At 41.1% G+C, this 19,309-nt stretch overlaps 1 protein-coding gene across 8 annotated transcripts in view; it reads left to right on the top strand.

Annotated features, from left to right (window-relative positions):
* Window positions 1-19,309, top strand: part of MACF1 (microtubule actin crosslinking factor 1) — a 384,222-nt gene that overhangs the window by 247,577 nt on the left and 117,336 nt on the right. For all 8 annotated transcript variants that reach the window (XM_077962816.1, XM_077962815.1, XM_077962806.1 and 5 more), the window contains 8 exons: window positions 117-341; window positions 4,840-5,358; window positions 6,152-6,328; window positions 6,606-6,729; window positions 8,165-8,373; window positions 8,732-9,049; window positions 15,681-15,847; window positions 17,558-17,714. In XM_077962816.1, the coding sequence (XP_077818942.1) occupies window positions 117-341; window positions 4,840-5,358; window positions 6,152-6,328; window positions 6,606-6,729; window positions 8,165-8,373; window positions 8,732-9,049; window positions 15,681-15,847; window positions 17,558-17,714 (1,896 nt within the window). The remainder of the gene's footprint in view (window positions 1-116; window positions 342-4,839; window positions 5,359-6,151; window positions 6,329-6,605; window positions 6,730-8,164; window positions 8,374-8,731; window positions 9,050-15,680; window positions 15,848-17,557; window positions 17,715-19,309) is intronic.

Here is a 19,309-nt window from a genome sequence, read left to right as displayed (position 1 = left end):
ATACCCAGTCTTAGAATTAGCATAAAATTATCTCCTCCCCTTTACCCCATTACTTAACCTGTGGTTGTTGATTGGGTATGTAAAGCCTTCTCACTAGACAACCTCTGTGACTTCAGAGTAAAGCAGCAAAGGAACTGGCAGAGAACAAGAAGAAAATCGATGCTCTCCTGGATTGGGTAACTTCAGTAGGATCATCTGGTGGACAGCTGCTGACCAACCTTCCAGGAATGGAGCAGCTCTCGAAAGCTAGTTTGGAGAAAGGAACCTTGGACACCACTGATGGTTACATGGGGGTGAATCAAGCCCCAGAGAAACTGGACAAGCACTGTGAGAAGATGAAGGTAAGGGTGTTAGCTTATCCTCACTGTGCTAGAGAAATCTCTCCTGCCCTGAGCAAGTAACCACAATCACCTTGTCCCTAAATCCGGTGAGAACCTCTCAGTTTGTATCTTCTTTGATGTCTCAGCAGCTTTGACACTGTTGGCCAATCCTCTTGAAATACTTTGTCCCTTGGTTTCCATACTACTACTCTGCCCTGACCACCTTTTTACTTTCCCCTGGCCAGCTTTTCAAATACTGATGCTTCCAGGTGTATCCTAGGCCCTCTTTTTATCTTTCAGAACATACTTTCCTTGGGTAGTCTCATCTACTCACAACACTGTAATTGCCATTTGCACTAATGAATTCTGTGTATGCATTTCCTTCTAGCCCTGATTCCTGTCCTGAGCTTCAAACCAGTATATAAATCTGTCTGCCTATTTGCAACTTGAGCCCACAAGCACATCAGCCTGAAAATGGAACTACTGTTTCCTATGATACTCCTCCCACAATTAAACATTCTCTTTCCTTTATTCCCACTTCATTGTCTGAACTAGACATCATCCTAGATTCCATTTTCTCTCTCACTCTCCCACGTCAAATCAAGCATCAGATCTCATGCTAATTTTATTTCTTTCAAAGTCAGCTACACTTCTTCATCTTCATTGAGATATTATTGTAGTTTAGAACCACTATCTGCTTTCACTGGTATTATTATAGTAGCTTCTACTGGTCTTCTTGCCTCTTGGTTTTTACCTTCCAGTCCATTGTCCTTACTACTAAGGAATCGTTCTAAAATGCCATATCCTTGCTTAACCCTTTTTATGATTCCCTGTTGCCCTCAAGATTACATGGTTAACTCTCCTCTCAGCCCCTACCCACTGGGATCTAGTCTACTTATTTGGCCTTATCGGTCACCTTCCTTTATACTTGAGTATCTGCTTATATTGATTCCTTTTAGTTTATTGGCTAAACTGTGCTCTCACTTTCCTCTGGGCCTTTATATGCTCTTAGAACTTACTTGCTTCTCCATTGCATAAAGTAAGGAGGGGCCCAGCTATTGGTTAATTTTTACTCATTCTTCAGATCTCAGCTTAGAGTTCCCTTCCTCTAGGAAGCCCATATTCATCACCACTCACCAAAGTTAGGGTATATATTCCCCCTATATGCTCTTCTTTCTCTCTCTTTTTTTTTTTTTTTAAAGACAGAGTCTTACTCTGTTACCCAGGTTGGAGTGCAGTGGCGCGATCTTGGCTCATCGCAACCTCCATCCCCTGGAGTCAAGTGATTCTTATGCATCAGCCTCCCAAGTAGCTAGGATTACAGGCACGTGCCACCATGCCTAGCTAAGTTTTGTATTTTTAGTAGAGATGGGGTATCACTATGTTGGCCAGACTGGTCTCAAACTCCTGACCTCAGGTGATTTGCTCACCTCCCAAAGTGCTGGGATTACAGGTGCCCAGCCTATAAGCTCCTCTTATACCCTTTCCTACTTTGTAGCATTTCTCATTCTGTATTAGTTTTGTTGTCTATATTGCCCTCTAGATGCTAGGCTTGAAAACACGCACTGTTTCGTACAGGTTTCCTGTTCTGTAACAAAACAAAACAAAACAAAAAAGCAGAAGTCACTTCTTACTGTTTATTGCTACTCATTTATTTATTCATTTAGCAATGACTGAATAGCTGCCATATGCCAGGAATTAGAAATAAACCAGTGAGTCAACCCAGTAAACTATCTTCAAGGGCATCAACTGGTGTATACAGGCACATTCTATTGAATGATTGAAAGATTACATATTTAGGACACTTACAACACATAGATCATATATTTTAGTGGTGGCACCTTTGTAGAAAGAATATTGGCTTAGTTGGAATACTTGTGTTGAGTGGCCTGTGTGGACCATTGTCATATTTTATATTAATAGGATTTCTGCCTCTTGCATTACGCTTTTGGAAGGTCCATCATAATGTGTTCCCCAAAGCCCTGGTAGTCTTATAAGAGGACAGAGCAAAAATGGTTCTGCTGTCATAGGGCGCTTCTGACACCTTTTGCTGGCAGCAGTCAACCTAACCAAGTGGTATCTCCCTTCCAGGAAGGAACCTCCTTATGGGTAGGTGAGTTGGAGGGTGAGAATGGAGGACACCTGAGTGATATACAGACAAGTGTAGTACTGCTCCTGTTTCACTATCTAATTGAGCAAGATATATTTGTCATTCCAGCTTTCTTTTTTTTTTCTTCTTCTGCTTTTTTTTTTTCTTTTCTTTTCTTTTTTTTTTTTTTTTTTTTTTTTGAGACAGAGTCTCACTCTGTCACCAGGCTGGAGTGCAGTAGTACAATCTCAGCTCACTGCAACCTCCGCCTCCTGGGTTCAAGCCATTCTCCTGCCTCAGCCTCTCGAGTAGCTGGGATTACAGGCGCACACCACCATGCCCAGCTAATTTTTGTATTTTTAGTAGAGACGGAGTTTCACCATGTTGGCCAGCATGGTCTCGATCTCTTGACCTCGTGATCCACCCGCCTCGGCCTCCCAAAGTGCTGGGATTAGAGGCGTGAGCCACTGCGCCCGACTGTTTTTTCTTTTGTAAAGAGATGAGGCCTCACTTTGCCACCCAGGCTGAAGTGCAGTGGTACGATCATAGCTCACTGTAACCTTCAAGTCCTGGGCTCCAGTAATCCTCTCAAGTAGCTAGGACTACAGGTGTGCACTCACCATGCCTCATTCATTTTTTTTTTTAAGAGACAGTCTTGCTATGTTGTTGCTCAGGCTGGTGTCAAAATCCTAGCTTCAGTGATACTCCTGCATCAACCTCCTAGTCACTCAGTTTTCTTGAAATGATGTGGGAAGCTGAGGCAATCAGGTTGCTGTTGATACAGGCTAAAAGTAGACGATGATCAGTAGTCCTTCTCTAAGTAGTGGCATAAACAGTATAGGTAGTCAGGAATACTGACAACTCCCACTGTCTTCTAGACTCGGGAAGAACATCTTATGTTTCAAAACAGAAACTCACAACTCCTCAAAGAACTCATATTCCGTTGGAATAGAAAGAAGGTCTGTGTATAAGCACATAGACAAAGTACATACAAATAGAAAGTACAAATTACTTATTATTACCCAGAAATACAGTTTACTTTCTAATTATCGAATTAATTTTCCATGGCCTTTCCTAGTAGGGACAGTCTTCATGGACACATGAGTGACAGTTAAGAACTTGCATTTTTTTTTTTGAGACAGAGTCTCAGTCCGTTGCCAGGCTGGAGTGCAGTGGCACGATCTCGGCTCACTGCAACCTCTGCCTCCCAGGTTCAAGCAATTCTCCTGCCTCAGCCTCCCAAGTAGCTGGGATTACAGGCACGTGCCACCATGCCCAGCTAATTTTTGTATTTTTAGTAGAGACGGAGTTTCACCACATTGGCCAGCATGGTCTCGAACTCTTGACCTCGTGATCCACCCGCCTTGGCCTCCCAAAGTTCTAGGATTACAGGCATGAGCCTGGCCAAACTTGCAATTTTTATATTGTCGTATGTATGATTTATTCAGCTACCCTTCCACTTATGTAGATGATTATTAGTTGTCCATTTGTCTAGTTTAGCTAAGAGAGTCAGGTTTGAGTTGCAGTTCTGTTCCTTAACAAACCGCATGACCTTAGTCAAGATATATAATGTCTTTTTGGTATTCAGTTAATCCTTTTTTTTTTTTTCGAGATGGAGTTTCACTCTTGTTGCCTAGGCTGGAGTGCAATGGCATGATCTTGCTTGCTCACTGCAACCTCCGCCTCCTGGGTTCAAGTGATTCTCCTGCCTCAGCCTCCCGAGTAGCTAGGACTACAGGCACGCACCACCACACCCAGCTAATTACGTATTTTTGGTAGAGATGGGGTTTCACCATGTTTGGTCAGGCTGGTCTTGAACTCCCGACCTCAGATGATCTGCCTGCCTCGGCCTCCCAAAGTTCTGGGATTACAGGCGTGAGCCACCGCACCCAGCTGGTATTCACTTATTCTTAATATGGGTATTATATTGTCTAACTATATTATAGGTTGTGCCACAAAGCAAATGAGATAATACATGTAAAATCTCTTTGAAAACCATAAAGTCCTATACATGTCATTTCAGAGGGGATTGGCATGTGGCATACTATTTAGAGAGTGACTGATATTGATGATTTCTGAGCAGCTGGAAAAGTGGTCTATTGAGTAGAGAGAGAGACCTCTCCCTACGTCTAGCTTATATGTAGATGGTCCTTAAAGATTATAAGTAAAATTTAAGAGTCAGCATCTAAATTAAAGGGCTATACCTAAAACAAGGGGCTGAATTGAATAAAATGAAGTTAACGGAAAAATGTGAGATGCAGCAAAGCTGAGAGAGGTGTATGGCTTGACAGTAATGTGGGTGAAAAGACCAAGGCTTAATGTGAGCAGACCTCACATGGAGTATGCAGTCCAATCTTGTATACCTCAAATTATTGTGGATTCCCTACTGATTGTCCTTTGTTTGGGGGGATTTTTTTTTTTCTTTACCAGGTCCGTCACCAAGAATTGCTGTCCCAGCAGCAACATTTCATTCTGGCCACCCAGTCAGCTCAGGCCTTCCTGGATCAGCATGGCCACAATCTCACACCTGAGGAACAACAGATGCTGCAAGAAAAGCTGGGAGAGCTAAAGGAGCAATATTCTACTTCCCTGGCCCAATCAGAGGCAGAACTGAAGCAGGTGCAGACACTTCAGGATGAGTTGCAGAAATTTCTACAGGATCATAGAGAGTTTGAAAGCTGGTTGGAACGATCTGAGAAAGAGCTGGAGAACATGCATAAAGGAGGCAGCAGCCCCGAGGCCCTTCCCTCCCTGCTGAAGCGGCAAGGAAGCTTCTCAGAGGATGTCATTTCCCACAAAGGAGACTTGAGATTTGTGACTATCTCAGGACAGAAAGTCTTGGACACAGAAAACAGTTTTAAGGAAGGCAAAGAACCATCAGAAATTGGAAACTTAGTAAAGGACAAGTTGAAGGATGCAACAGAAAGGTACACTGCTCTCCACTCAGAGGTAAGGGGGCAGTTCCTGGCATCCTTGTGAAACAATCATGGCAGCCTTCACACAATGTAGGTAGTGTCTGGAACTCAGAATAAGAACCCCAGGACACAGTAGGAGAGCTGATTTATACTTGAACCATGGGCAGAAGGTCTTCACAAACAATGCAAAAAATGGAACATACATAGGTATTAGCCCAAAGGCCTAATAGCTAGCTAATACCTAATACCTAGCACTGGCAGGAGTATGTCACACTGATGATGAAGGTGGAAGTATTCACCTTCCTGTATCCTGACCAGCAGACTTGGGCTCCCAAGAGACATAGCACACAGGGGAAATTTAAACCAACTGCACAGTTTTTATTTCTGGACAGAGCATGTAGGGTATATCCTTACCTTCCTTCCTATCTAAAGAACTTCCTCTTTCTTCTAAAGTTTAGAATCCAGTCAGCTCTTCTTACCTGTCTTATGCCTTCTGCCAACACTTCTAATCCCCAAGAAAAAACACTCTTTGCACTTCTTAACCCCTACCTTTGTCTGCAACCTGCTATTCATTTCTTTGGGGCCTTGTCATATATCTCATTAAATTTTCCTGGATATGTAAGAAGGTCGAGGTGAATAATATGGAGCAAACTGTGGGGACCCACACTTATAGATCATTGCTACCCATCTATCCATGTGTTCTGGCACTACCCTTATCTGAAGTTACAGTGAGTTCTCTGTAACAAAGCCAGGCCTCTTTCTTTGGGCAACTGCTGCCTTTGGCCTGACCTTGCTTAAGTCTGCTTACCTTCCTTTCTTTGGCACAGTGTACACGATTAGGATTTCACCTGAATATGCTGTTAGGCCAGTATCATCAATTCCAAAACAGTGCTGACAGCCTGCAGGCCTGGATGCAGACTTGTGAGGCCAATGTGGGGAAGCTCCTCTCAGATACAGTTGCCTCCGACCCTGGAGTTCTCCAGCAGCAGCTTGCAACAACAAAGGTAAGTCAGGATACAGGCTGTGTTGTGGTGTCAAGACCTTGTATTCCATGGCGTAAAGTACCCCAAAATAAAGCAAATGCTTACATAAAATAAAGGCAGTAGTTGGGATGCCTTGGACGAGATCTGAGTGCTAAATACTTGCTTCTAATATTTATGGCTATGGGTAAACTTAGAATTTTTCTGTAAAGCTGTTCAGTAGCTCCGAATTCCTAGAATCAGCTTTGATTACTTACTTAGATGGTTTTTTTGTTTGTTTGTTTTTTTCATGGACAAGCAGCAGTTGCAGGAGGAATTGGCTGAGCACCAAGTACCTGTGGAAAAACTCCAAAAAGTAGCTCGTGACATAATGGAAATTGAAGGGGAGCCAGCCCCAGACCACAAGCATGTTCAAGAAACTACAGGTATAAAGCAGCAACAGTATAATAGTACTCCCTTAATTCCTAGTATGTGCCTCTGTTCTGCAATATGTCACATTGTGTTGTGCAAATATCTGTGGTGCCAGGCTAGAGGCTGAGAATGTAAACATGAATAGACATAGATTGTCATCAAAGAGCTCATCCTCTAATGAACTTTCTTCTTGCACCATTGAAGGACCTTCACAATCTGGCTTCAGTCCCTTTTCCCCAGGCATCTATCTTCTAGCCACACCTACGTCTTCTTTCCCAAGTAAACCACTTACATTGTATTACCCCTGAAGTTTTTCCTATTGCTTAGCTGCTAACATTTATTGGATGCTTACAAAGCATGGTGAAATCTTGCCTATGCTTCAAGATGTAGCCAAGAGTATATCATGGTGACTTTAGTTAATAACAGTATATCGTATACAGGCCGGGCGTGGTGGCTCACGCCTGTAATCCTAGCACTTTGAGAGGCCGAGGCAGGTGGACCACAAGGTCAGGAGATTGAGACCATCCTGGCCTACAAGGTGAAACCCCGTCTCTACTGAAAATACAAAAAATAAAAAAAATTAGCCGGGCATGGTGGCAGGCACCTGTAATCCCAGCTACTCCGGAGGCTGAGGCAGGAGAATAGCGTGAGCCCGGGAGGTGGAGCTTGCAGTGAGCTGAGATTGCACCACTGCACTCCAGCCTGGGCAACAGAGCAAGACTCAGTCTCAAAAAAAAAAAAAAAAAAAAAAAATATATATATATATATATATATATATCGTATGCTTGAAAATTGCTACGAGTGTATATTGTAAGTGTTTTCACCACAAAAAACTGATAAGTATGTGAGGTAATGCATATGTTAAATAGCTTGACTTAGCCATTCCACTCCTTAAAAGAAACGAAAGATAATTATTCTTCCTTCTGGGCTTCTCAAGGACAGTACTTCTAGTATTAATATACCACTTAAGATTTTATTTTTATCATTGATTATGATGTGTCTTCCTCTGCCTATGCTCTGTTTCAAAGTCTTTAAGTTGTAGATGTCAGATAAGATACTTAAATATCTTTAGTCCTCAGCATCTAGTACAATTTCTGGTTTTTTGTATGCGGTAAATAAATAATGCTTATTGAACTTGGCTCTAATACTAATTCATTTCAAGCTTATTTCTTCCATTGGTCTTAATGTCAATTATTATTACAATTACTATGTTGAATGTAGGACTGGGCATGGTGGCTCATGCCTGTAATCCAGGCACTTTAGGAGGCTGAAGCAGGAAGATTGCTTGAGGCCAGGAGTTCAAGACCAGCATGGGCAACATATTGAAACTACATCCCTATAAAAAAATTGATAATAGTAAAGATTTTAAATGAGCAATTTAAATCCAGTCTTTAAAAGCATAATACAAAAACTGTTTCCACTCTTTCTTTTCATGGCCTGATTTTTCAGATTCCATACTCAGCCACTTCCAAAGCCTCTCCTATAGCCTGGCTGAGCGATCTTCTCTGCTGCAGAAAGCAATTGCCCAATCTCAGAGTGTCCAGGAAAGCCTGGAGAGCCTGTCACAGTCTATTGGGGAAGTTGAACAAAACCTGGAAGGGAAGCAGGTGGCATCACTCTCATCAGGAGTCATCCAGGAAGCCTTAGCCACAAATATGGTAAGACCTGTGTCCCAAGAGCTAGCGTAGAGGGTATGTTTGCTATGTGCCATCATTATATAATGTTAAAAAAGTAACAAGAGAGAACTTAACATCTGCGAATCATCTAATAAGATTTAGAAATGATAACTAATCCATGTAAAGATATCTCTACCCAGTTGAGCTGGAATGAAAGTGGTGATAGCAAAGTCATGTGGTAGAAGGAGTGGAGAGCTAAGGGGATGAGATGTGTGGTCTTCTGAAGGCTCAGTTGCAGTCCTCCAGTCCCCCTTGTGAGATAGCATATAGTTATTAGTTTGTGGCTCAGATGTCCTGGAATAAGTGAGCCAAGAGCTGACAGACGTGTTCTTCATGACAGAAATTGAAGCAGGACATTGCTCGGCAAAAGAGCAGCTTGGAGGCCACCCGTGAGATGGTGACCCGATTCATGGAGACAGCAGACAGTACCACAGCAGCAGTGCTGCAGGGCAAACTGGCAGAGGTGAGCCAGCGGTTCGAACAGCTCTGTTTACAGCAGCAAGAAAAGGAGAGCTCCCTAAAGAAGCTTCTGCCCCAGGCAGAGATGTTTGAACATCTCTCTGGTAAGCTGCAGCAATTCATGGAAAACAAAAGTCGGATGCTGGCCTCTGGAAATCAGCCAGATCAAGATATTACACGTTTCTTCCAACAGATCCAGGTGAGGATATATCTGCCATGTTAGCAGAATAAAGGGGAGAGAAGGGCCAGGAGAGAACCAGCATTTACTGAGCACATACTACGTCAGTCAGTATACTGGAAACCTTACCTGCATTATCTTTGGGAATTATTACAGTGATCCTGTAAACTAGGTATCATTTGTCCATTTTTTAACCAATACAGTCAATATTTATTTTTCACTCTTATTACATGTTCACCCCAAATCAGCGGAGCCACTCAGCTCATCATAGTCACTCAAGGGATGCAGATTGATGGAGATTTCATCCTGATAAAAGCTTTCATGATTACTGCTTCAGTGGGAAAAGGGCGTATTTTATCTATTTACATTTTATTAGTCAAATCACTTTCCACAAAACCACCTATACCTTTCAAGAGGGTGAGGAAATGTAATCTCACCACGTACCTAGAAGGTGCAAAGCTAGAAATATTTGGTAAAAAGTATTAACAACTACCGCAGATATATACCCAGAAGTAGAATTGCCAAGTCATAGTATATGCATATATTAATTTAATTTGACTCAGTAGTGCCCAATTTAAGCTCCAGAATGGCTGTACCAGCACACATTCCCACCCGTAGTACTTCAGCATTCCTATATCTCTGCATTGCTGCCTTCGCTTTTTCCAGCTTTCTAACATTTTCTGTATTAAAGTAGAATCTCATTGTTTGGTTTTGTTTGCTCTCCTTTTTGCTTTGAATGATTTCGAACTTTACAGAAAAGCAGAAGGAATGGTCCATTAAACACCAGCATACTCTTCATCTAGATTCACCAGTTGCTAATTGTTTTCCCTCTGTTATAAAAATATAAGAGTATCATTATGGGCTTCTATATTTGGTATTACCATTATTCTTTATGATACTTAACGTTTTCCCAAATGTGGTCGGTGGGAGCCCCTTCAAGCTGTCTCCTGTGGCTTTTTTTTTTTTTTTAATAATTTCACATTGCTATATTTTATATTCAAGTAAGTTACAGCAGACATGTACTAAATTGAAAGTACAAATGGGAACAGATAAAACTTTTTTTCCTGTGGCTTTTTGACATGTCTTCCTCAGCATAAGAGCACTTTTGGCACTTAAGGTATTTGTGGCACAATAATGTATTTCCTTGTCCCCTATCTGAAATCAGCTATTTATCCAAGGAGCCCCACTTATAGTGGGGAATGATATTTAGAAACCAAATCTGGACACTAGGTGAGCTACTGGAGTGTCACTACTTTAGTTCTTTTTAATAGATAGTGTTAGGAAATATATGTGTATGTTTTTTATATCATAAAATCATACTGACAGTCTAGTTTCAACTCAATACCATAGGAATCTTCCTCCTTTCCACATTTGTATCTTCCTTTCCTGTAGGGAGAACCCTAGTTCCCAGCAACAACTTCAATATATTTACTTGTTTTATTCTACAATAAATATAAGATAGTTTTAGAATTACACTAGTATTTCTACCAATAACAAGCCTGCTAAATAAAATTGAATATTTCTTTGGATTTGTTTTAGTCCTTAGCCTATGACCCACTGTGTACTGTATTCAAAAATTACCTGAATTATTTTTTCTGTAATTTCATATATAATTAGATTTGTTTCTATTTGTATTCAACTTTAGGACTTTATTTTTCTATCTTTGTTGATTAAACTTATTTTTAAATATGTAAAGCATTAACATAGCTCAAAAGTTAAAACTATTCAAAAAGTTATACTCAAGGTATAGGAAGTGAATAAGGATACAGTCTCAGTGTCCTTCCTGTCTCTTCCGTCCCATTTTCACCCATCCCCAAAGTAACACATTTTAGGTTTATTTTTTTCTATTTCTCTTTACCAAAATGAACATACACACACATTCTTATTTCCCATTCTTCCTTACAAAAAAGAAGGGTATATTACGTAATCCTTTGCTTTTTTACTTAATATGTCTTGGAAATCACTTAATATGGATTCACAGACATCTTCATTTTTTAAACCATACATTCATTGTGTAGAAGAATTATAGTTTAATCAACAAGACTCCTTTTTTTTTTTTTTTTTTTTTTTTTGAGACAGAGTCTTACTCTGTGCCCTGTAGCCCAGACTGAAGTGCAGTGGCACGATCTTGTCTCACTGTAACCTCAACCTCCACCTCCCGGGTTCAAGCGATTCTCCTGCCTTCGCCTCCCAAGAAGCTGGGATTATAGGTGCCTGTCACCATGTCTGGATAGTTTTTTTGTATTTTTATTAGAGATGGGGTTTCACCATGTTGGCCAGGCTGATCTCCAACTCCTGACCTCAGGTGATCTGCCTGCCTCGGCCTCCCAGAGGGATTACACGCATGAGCCACCACACCTGGCCACCAAGACTTACATGTGTGGACATTTCAGTTGTTGTTTCCGAAATTGTGCTATTACAACTGAATAACTGTGTGTATTTTTTCCTATCAGAGTAAGTTCCTAGAGTGGAGTTGTTGCATTAAAGGGTAAATACATGTGTAGTTTTGTTAGAAATAGCCAGATTCCCCTCCTTTGAGATTTCACCGCTTCGCATTCCCACTAGCAGTGTATTAGAGTACCTGTTTCCCCTACAGCCTCACCAACAAAATTTATTACCAAGCTTTTAAATTTTTTCTGGTGTGATTGGTAAAACATGGTATGTGAATGTGGTTTTAATTTTTATTTCTCTTATAAGCGAGGTTGAGTATATTTTTACATTTAAGAGTCATTTATTTGTGAACTATCTGTTCATGCATTTTGTCCTTTTTTGGTCAAGATTTTTGGTCTTCTCTCAAGTTTTAGAGTTTTAAAAATTTTTTTAGAGTTCTTATATATTAGAGAGATTAATTCTTTATCTGTGATACATTAGAAATATTGTTTCCCAGTTTGTGCTTTTGACTTACGGTGTTTTTTGACATGTAAATGTGGAATTTTTGTTCTAAACAGAAGATTTTATCAGTATTTTATTAAATATGTATTTTTAGTCAAAGTTTGAAAGATTTTTGTCACACCCAGGTTATGAAAAAAATTATTCATGCTTTGTTCCAAAACTTGTTTTAATTTTTTTTACATTTGAATCTTTTAACAATTTAAGCTTATTCTGAAGTACGAATCATGTTTATCTTTTTGTATCATGTCTATCTAGTTGTTCATAATACAAGTTGAGTGTCCCTAATCCAAAATTTGAAATGCTCCAAAATCTGAAACTTTTTTTTTTTTTTTTGAGGCGGAGTCTTGCTCTGTCGCCTAGGCCGGAGTGCAGTGGCATGATCTCAGCTTACTGCAAGCTCCGTCTCCCGGGTTCATGCCATTCTCCTGCCTCAGCCTCCCAAGTAGCTGGGACTACAGGTGCCCACCACCATGCCCGGCTAATTTCTTTTTGTATTTTTAGTAGATGGGGTTTCACCAGGTTAACCAGGATGGCTACGATCTCCTGACCTTGTGATCCACCTGCCTCGGCCTCCCAAAGTGCTGGGATTACAGGTGTTTGCCCGGCCCAAAATGAAACTTTTTGAGAGCTGACGTGACACTCAGAGGTCATGCTCAAAGGAAAGACTCATTGGAGCACTTCAGATTTCAGAGCTTCAGATTAGGGATGCTCAGCTGCTAAGTATAATGCAAATATTCCAAAATCTGGAAGAGTCTGGAATTCAAAACACTTCTGGTCCCAAGCATAAAGGATATCCAACCTGTAACATTTATTTGAAAAGTCCATCTTTTCCCCAAACTTAAGAAACCATCTTCATCATATACCCAATTTTTATATGTCTTTGAGTCTATTTCTGGATTTTCTTTTTTTTCTTTCTTTTTTGTTTTTTTAAGAATGGGGTCTTGTTCTGTCACCCAGGCTGGGGTGCAGTGGTGTGATCTCAGCTCACTGCTCGTCTTTCTATTCGTGTACCAGAGCATACTATTTTAATTATAGAGGCTTTATGGTATATTTTAATGTGTGGTAGAGAGCTAGTCCTCCTCATTTTTTTTCTTGCAAAATTTTTCATAGGTATAGTTGCGCATTTATTTTTCTATGTGAATTTAGGAATCACCTTTATTAGTTCTAGAGAAAAAAACTTGTTAGCATTTTTATTTGGGTCACACTAAATGTATTTATTCACACAAACGCATATACATACATAGGCAAATACATATGCATACACTTTATGGATGTGTTTCCATCTAGTCAGATCTGCTTTTGTGTTTTTCAGGAGTGTTTTTGATTTTTTTGTTCTTTTTTGTTTTGAGATGGGGTCCTGCTCTGTTGCCCAGGCTGGAGTTCAGTAGCATGATCATAGCTCACTACAGCCTCAACTCTTGGGCTCAAGTGATTATCAGGGGTCTCAGCCTCCCCAGCAACTGGGATTACAAGCAAGAGCCACTGTACCCAACTTCAGAAATGTTTTAAAATTTAGATTTTATGTTTCTTGTTAGTTGATTACAAAGATTGAGCCTTTTGTCTTGCTATTGTAAGTTGAAGTTTTCATTATTGATTTTTGTGTGTTAATTTTATATCCTACTACCTTATTTAACTTCCTCGTTGTTTGATTTCATTGTATCGTTGATTATCTTGGGTTTTACAAATACACCTTTTTTTTTTTTTTTTTTTTTTTTGAGACAGAGACTTGCTGTGTTACCCAGGCTGGAGTGCTGTGGCACAATCTCGGCTCACTGCAATCTCCACCTCCTGGGTTTAAGCAATTTCCAGCTAATTTTTGTGTTTTTAGTAGCGACAGGTTTCACCCACGTTGGCCAGACTGGTCTTGAACTCCTGAACTCAAGTGATCCTCCCGCCTCAGCCTCCCAAAGTGCTAGGATTACAAGAATGAGCCACCACGCTTGGCCTTTTTTTTTTTTTTTTTTTTTTTGAGACAGAGTCTTACTCTGTTGCCCAGGCTGGAATGCAGTGGCACAATCTTGGCTCACTGCAACCTCCTCCTCCCAAATTGAAGTGATTCTTCTGCCTTAGCCTCCCAAGCAGCTGGGACTACAGGAGTGTGCCATCATGCCTGGCTAATTTTTGTAATTTTAGTGGAGACGGGGTTTCACCACGTTGGCCAGTCTGGTCTCAAACTCCTGACCTCAAGTGATCAGCCTGCCTTGGCCTTCCAAAGTGCTGGGATTACAGGTGTGAGCCACTGTGCCTGGCCCTACAAATATACTTTCATGTAATCTACAAATACAGTTTTATCTCTTCTTTTTCAATTCTTATTCCACAGATTGTTTTCTCTTAATTGTATTGGCTTTTTTAATTATTAAATTAACTTTTTTTAAAAAAATAGAGATGGAGGCCGGGCACGGTGGCTCATGCCTGTAATCCCAGCACTTTGGGAGGCCGAGGCGGGTGGATCACAAGGTCAGGTGATAGAAACCACCCTGGCGAACATGGTGAAACCCCGTTTCTACTAAAAACACAAAAAATTAGCCGGGCGTGGTGGCGGGTGCCTGTAGTCCCAGCTACTCGAGAGGCTGAGGCAGGAGAATGGTGTGAACCCGGGAGGCGGAGGTTGCAGTGAGCTGAGATGGCGCCACTGCACTCCAGCCTGGGCAACAGAGCCAGACTTTGTCTCAAAAAAAAAAAAAAAAAAAATAGAGATGGAGTTTTGCCATGTTGCCCAGGGTGGTCTTGAACTCGTGGGCTTAAAGTGATCCACCTACCTTGGCCCCCAAAAGTTCTGGGGATTATAGGCGTGTGCCACTGCGCCTGGCTGATATCTTAAGTACAATGTTAAATAATAGTGGAGATAGTGTGTTTACCCCCATTTTATACAAGAGACCATGAAGCTTAGAGTAGTTTAGTAGCTTAAGATCACAAGTTAGTAAGTGGCAAAGTGTGATTGAATATCAGGTCTATTTGACTCCTAAAACTTTCATTCTTTACATCCTGTCATGGTACCTCCCAAGTCTTTGAACATTTGTTTAGAGGAGACAAGACTGTTTTGTAATTCCTACCCACTCTCCAGTGAATTGAAGTTGTCCTACATATTTATCAGATTTTTTTTTTTTTTTTTTTTTTTTTTTTGAGACAGAGTCTCACTCTGTCACCCAGGCTGGAGTGCAGTGGCCGGATCTCAGCTCACTGCAGGCTCCACCTCCTGGGTTCATGCCATTCTCCTGCCTCAGCCTCCTGAGTAGCTGGGACTACAGGTGCCCGCCACCTTGCCCGGCTAGTTTTTTGTATTTTTTTAGTAGAGACGGGGTTTCCCCCTGTTAGCCAGGATGGTCTCGATCTCCTGACCTCATGATCCGCCCGTCTCAGCCTCCCAAAGTGCTGGGATTACAGGCTTGAACCACCGTGCCCGGCCTATCAGATTTTTTTAATTGGGCTTTTTAATACAAAAAAAATTAGCCAGGCATGGTGGCAGGAGCCTGTAATCCCAGCTGCTTGCAATACTGAGGCAGAAGAATCGCTTGAACCTGGGAGGTGGAGGTTGCAGTGAGCCAAGATAGTGCCATTGCACTCCAGCCTGGGTGACACGAGTGAAACTCTTGTCTCAAAAGAAAAAAAAAAGTTTAGTTTTGTTTTTAAACTTTTCACTGAGTTACATATTTATTGTTTTGATCTAGCATTTGACCTGGCAAGCATACCTCTTTCCTTCTTTTTAGAGTATATTTATAAGGATTAGAGGATTTAATACATATCCTTGTTTGCTTGACAGGAACTCAATTTGGAAATGGAAGACCAACAGGAGAACCTAGATACTCTTGAGCACCTGGTCACTGAACTGAGCTCTTGTGGCTTTGCACTGGACCTGTCCCAGCATCAGGACAGGGTACAGAACCTCAGAAAAGACTTCACAGAGCTACAGAAGACAGTTAAAGAGAGGTGAGTTATCACTTGTGTTGGTCAGCATTGGGGAACTATTTTTTCTTGTTATGGAGTGAAATGATCTTTTCTCTTTTCTTCCTTTACCAGAAAAGATGGCATCTAAAACTACTACTGAGTCATAGGAGGGTGAAAAGTGCCATTTTTTAGGCAAAGCTACCTAATCTACTTGATGCTTAGTAGTTTGTCTTTTTTCTTTCTTTTTTTTTTTTTCTGAGATGGAGTCTCACTGTCACCCAGGCTGGAGTGCAGTGGTGCTATCTCGGCTCACTACAACCTCCATCTCTTGGGTTCAAGCAATTCTTCTACCTCAGCTTCCTGAATGGCTAGGATTACAGGTGCCCACCACCATGCCCAGCTAATTTTTGCATTTTTAGTAGAGACAGGGTTTCACCACTTTGGCCAGGCTGGTCTCGAACTCCTGACCTCAGGTGATCAACCCGCCTCAGCCTCCCAAAGTGCTGGGATTACAGGCGTGAGCCACCGCACCCAGTCACTTAGTGGTTTTTCTAATAGTAGCTAACAGAAAATAGGGATGAGTTCCTTCTCTTTGTGATCAGAAGCCTAGGCCACTTGGACCAAACAGAACAAATTTGAGGCAGCAAGTAAGATTATAGAATAATTTTGAAAGAAGAGAAAAATTGGAAGAGACTTCCTAGACATAATTAAGGGTTATGTTGGCACTCCCCTGGCTTTTTTTTTTTTTTTAAGATACAGGGTCTTGCTATGTTGACCAGGCTAGTTGTGAGCTCCTGGCCTCATAGATCCTACTGCCTTGGCCTCCCAACATGCTGGGTAGGATTATACACCATGCCCAGCCCTGCTGCTTGTTTTGACCACATTTAAGTTGCTGTTTTAGAGGAGTATCTGGATTCTTCTTTCAAGGCAAACAAGGGAATATATGACAAGGCTGGCTGATTTTGGTCCCTGTTGAAAAGCCATGGTTCCCCACTGGACAGCCTCACATGGATTTAAGAACATGAACAAGACTTCTTATCTCAGTTTAGCCATAAACATGTTCTTGATTTAGCAGATAACTGCCTTAGTGATTAGAAGAAAAGAGTCGCTCAAACCAACATTATTAGCAGCAGGTTATCTAATGGAGAGGATGGGGACAAAGGTGAAGAAAGCTTTTGTTTTTCTTCCCCTATACTGAGGGCCTTTTTACTGTATGAGGAATCAGGATTTCTGAATTGACATATGTCTGATAAATATGGCCATTTCCAAAACTTTCCTTTTGATTTAGTTTATTCATTGGCGTGGTTAATCTAGAACTAATCACCTAACTTCTGTGAGCCTCAGTTTCAGCACCTTCCTTGCTAAAGCAATCAGCATTTGAATTGGTCCTTGAAAGAGTCAAATAGCTAAAATGTAGCATGGCTGGAATCGAGATCCAAAGACTGCATTCTTTCCATTGTATCACAGTACCTAAATAGCAGCCTCCCTTTAGTTTTTCTCACTTTCACTTTAGCCTGGAGTAAGATTGAAGACCTCTTTCCTCAGAAATGTCCAAACAAGGGCAATATATTCCTGAGTTTGGTACTCTTTAACATTATATGTGGTTGTTCAGCCAAACCTGCTGTGGAAAAGATTATGAGAAAGAAAGGCCATGTTAGGTAACTGATGTCTAGAGTCACAGAATGAGCTAGTCTTAGCTCAAGTTGACTTTATAAAACAGTCTGGCAAGTAACAAAACTGCTTCATTGACAGAGAGAAAGATGCATCATCTTGCCAGGAACAGTTGGATGAATTCCGGAAACTGGTCAGGACCTTCCAGAAATGGCTGAAAGAAACTGAAGGGAGTATTCCACCTACAGAAACTTCTATGAGTGCTAAAGAGTTAGAAAAGCAGATTGAACACCTGAAGGTAGGTGAACAAAGGGACTCCAAGAATTGGACTAGGCACTGGTTTGAATACTTGTATTAACTGGCCTCCAGCTGTGGTGGGGAAATGTATGAGAAATCCAAGTTGTCACTCTGCATCAGAACAGAAATTCCTCCGTTTTCTTTATGTGGTAACAATCTACCCATACAGTCTTTGAGAAGCATACACTCTCTTTGTATGTTTGAGAATTAGACAAATATATTTGAGCAAGTAACCAGATAATATTATCAGGAAATTGAGGATAGAAGAACTAGTACTACTTCAGCTAATAAAGGAAAAGCTAGAATCAGATGGTTGGAAGGTACCTTCAAGGATGGGACCAACCTTCCTCCCATTCCCTGCAAAATCCCTTCTGTACTGTCTTTGATCCGTAATCATCCAGCCTCTGCTTATACCTCTAACCTGAGTCTTCCTTTTGTTGAAATAAGCCAAATATGCCTCTAACTGTCATGCACTTACGCTTATTTTCTCAGTAAAGCACACTTTATCTTGAGCAGATGAAAGAGAATAGTTTGATTGCTTTCACAGAGCTGGTGCCAGGAGTGTTTGCTGTTGGGAATTCCCTAGGACAGAGCTTTCCCAACATTTTTGTTTCACAGTGCCCATGGTGTTTTAAGAAATTTGTCATGGCACCTCAAGGCCAAAAAAAAAAAAGAAACAAAACAAAAAAACTCCTAATACTTCTACTTGCTAAGAAGTTAGGTCCAAAGAACTTAGTAGTTGTTCATATGGTGTTCAACAGATGTCACAACTGTATTTTCCTCAAAAATGTAAAATATTCTGTGAGTCAAGCCACAGTTTGGGGACTGTGGCTCTTCAGAATCAAGAGTGATTAATGGCCAGGCGCAGTGGCTCACGCCTGTAATCCCAGCACTTTGGGAGGCCGAGGTGGGTGGATCACAAGGTCAGGAATTCAAGATCAGCCTAGCCAAGATGGTGAAACCCCATCTCTACTAAAAATAAAAAATTAGCTGGGCATGGTGGCGGGCACTTGTAATTCCAGCTACTTGAGAGGCTGAGGCAAAGAATTGCTTGAACTGGGGAGGCGGAGGTTGCAGTGAGCTGAGATGGCGCACTGTACTGCAGCCTGGGTGACAGAGAGTGAGACTCTGTCTCAAAAAAAAAAAAAAAAAAAAAGAGTGATTAGTTAAGGAACTGACAAGCAGTGACCAAGGGTCATTTTGAAATTAGGCAATATGAGTAGGGCTCTGTGCCTTTCTCTGCAGCTTAAAGTCAAAAGCAAACTAAGTAGATTGTCAGGGATATTCAGTATGGAGGAGGGCATTGAAGGCTAGAATGGTGTCCTTGCTCTGAAAGGAGTAAAATCCTACAACTATGGCAGGAGACATCTTGGAGACTTAACATGATGTGGTACTTTTGTCTTAGAGCAAATGCCATTGTTTCCTAATGGATTTCTATGGTAGTTGGATCTTTGATTTCAAACCCAATATAAAGTTTCCTTAATAAATGGAAAGTATAGCCTATGATTCTATATATTTTTCTGTATCTCAATATCTAGCTCCTCATTTATCCTCCAGTTACTATTTCTTTTTTCATCTTTGTATGCATGTTGTTCC

This window comes from Macaca mulatta, chromosome 1 (assembly GCF_049350105.2).
Source record: "Macaca mulatta isolate MMU2019108-1 chromosome 1, T2T-MMU8v2.0, whole genome shotgun sequence".
Lineage (NCBI taxonomy): Eukaryota > Metazoa > Chordata > Mammalia > Primates > Cercopithecidae > Macaca > Macaca mulatta.
The sequence above is the reverse complement of the archived record's forward strand: the minus strand, read 5'-3'. Positions and strand labels throughout refer to the sequence as shown.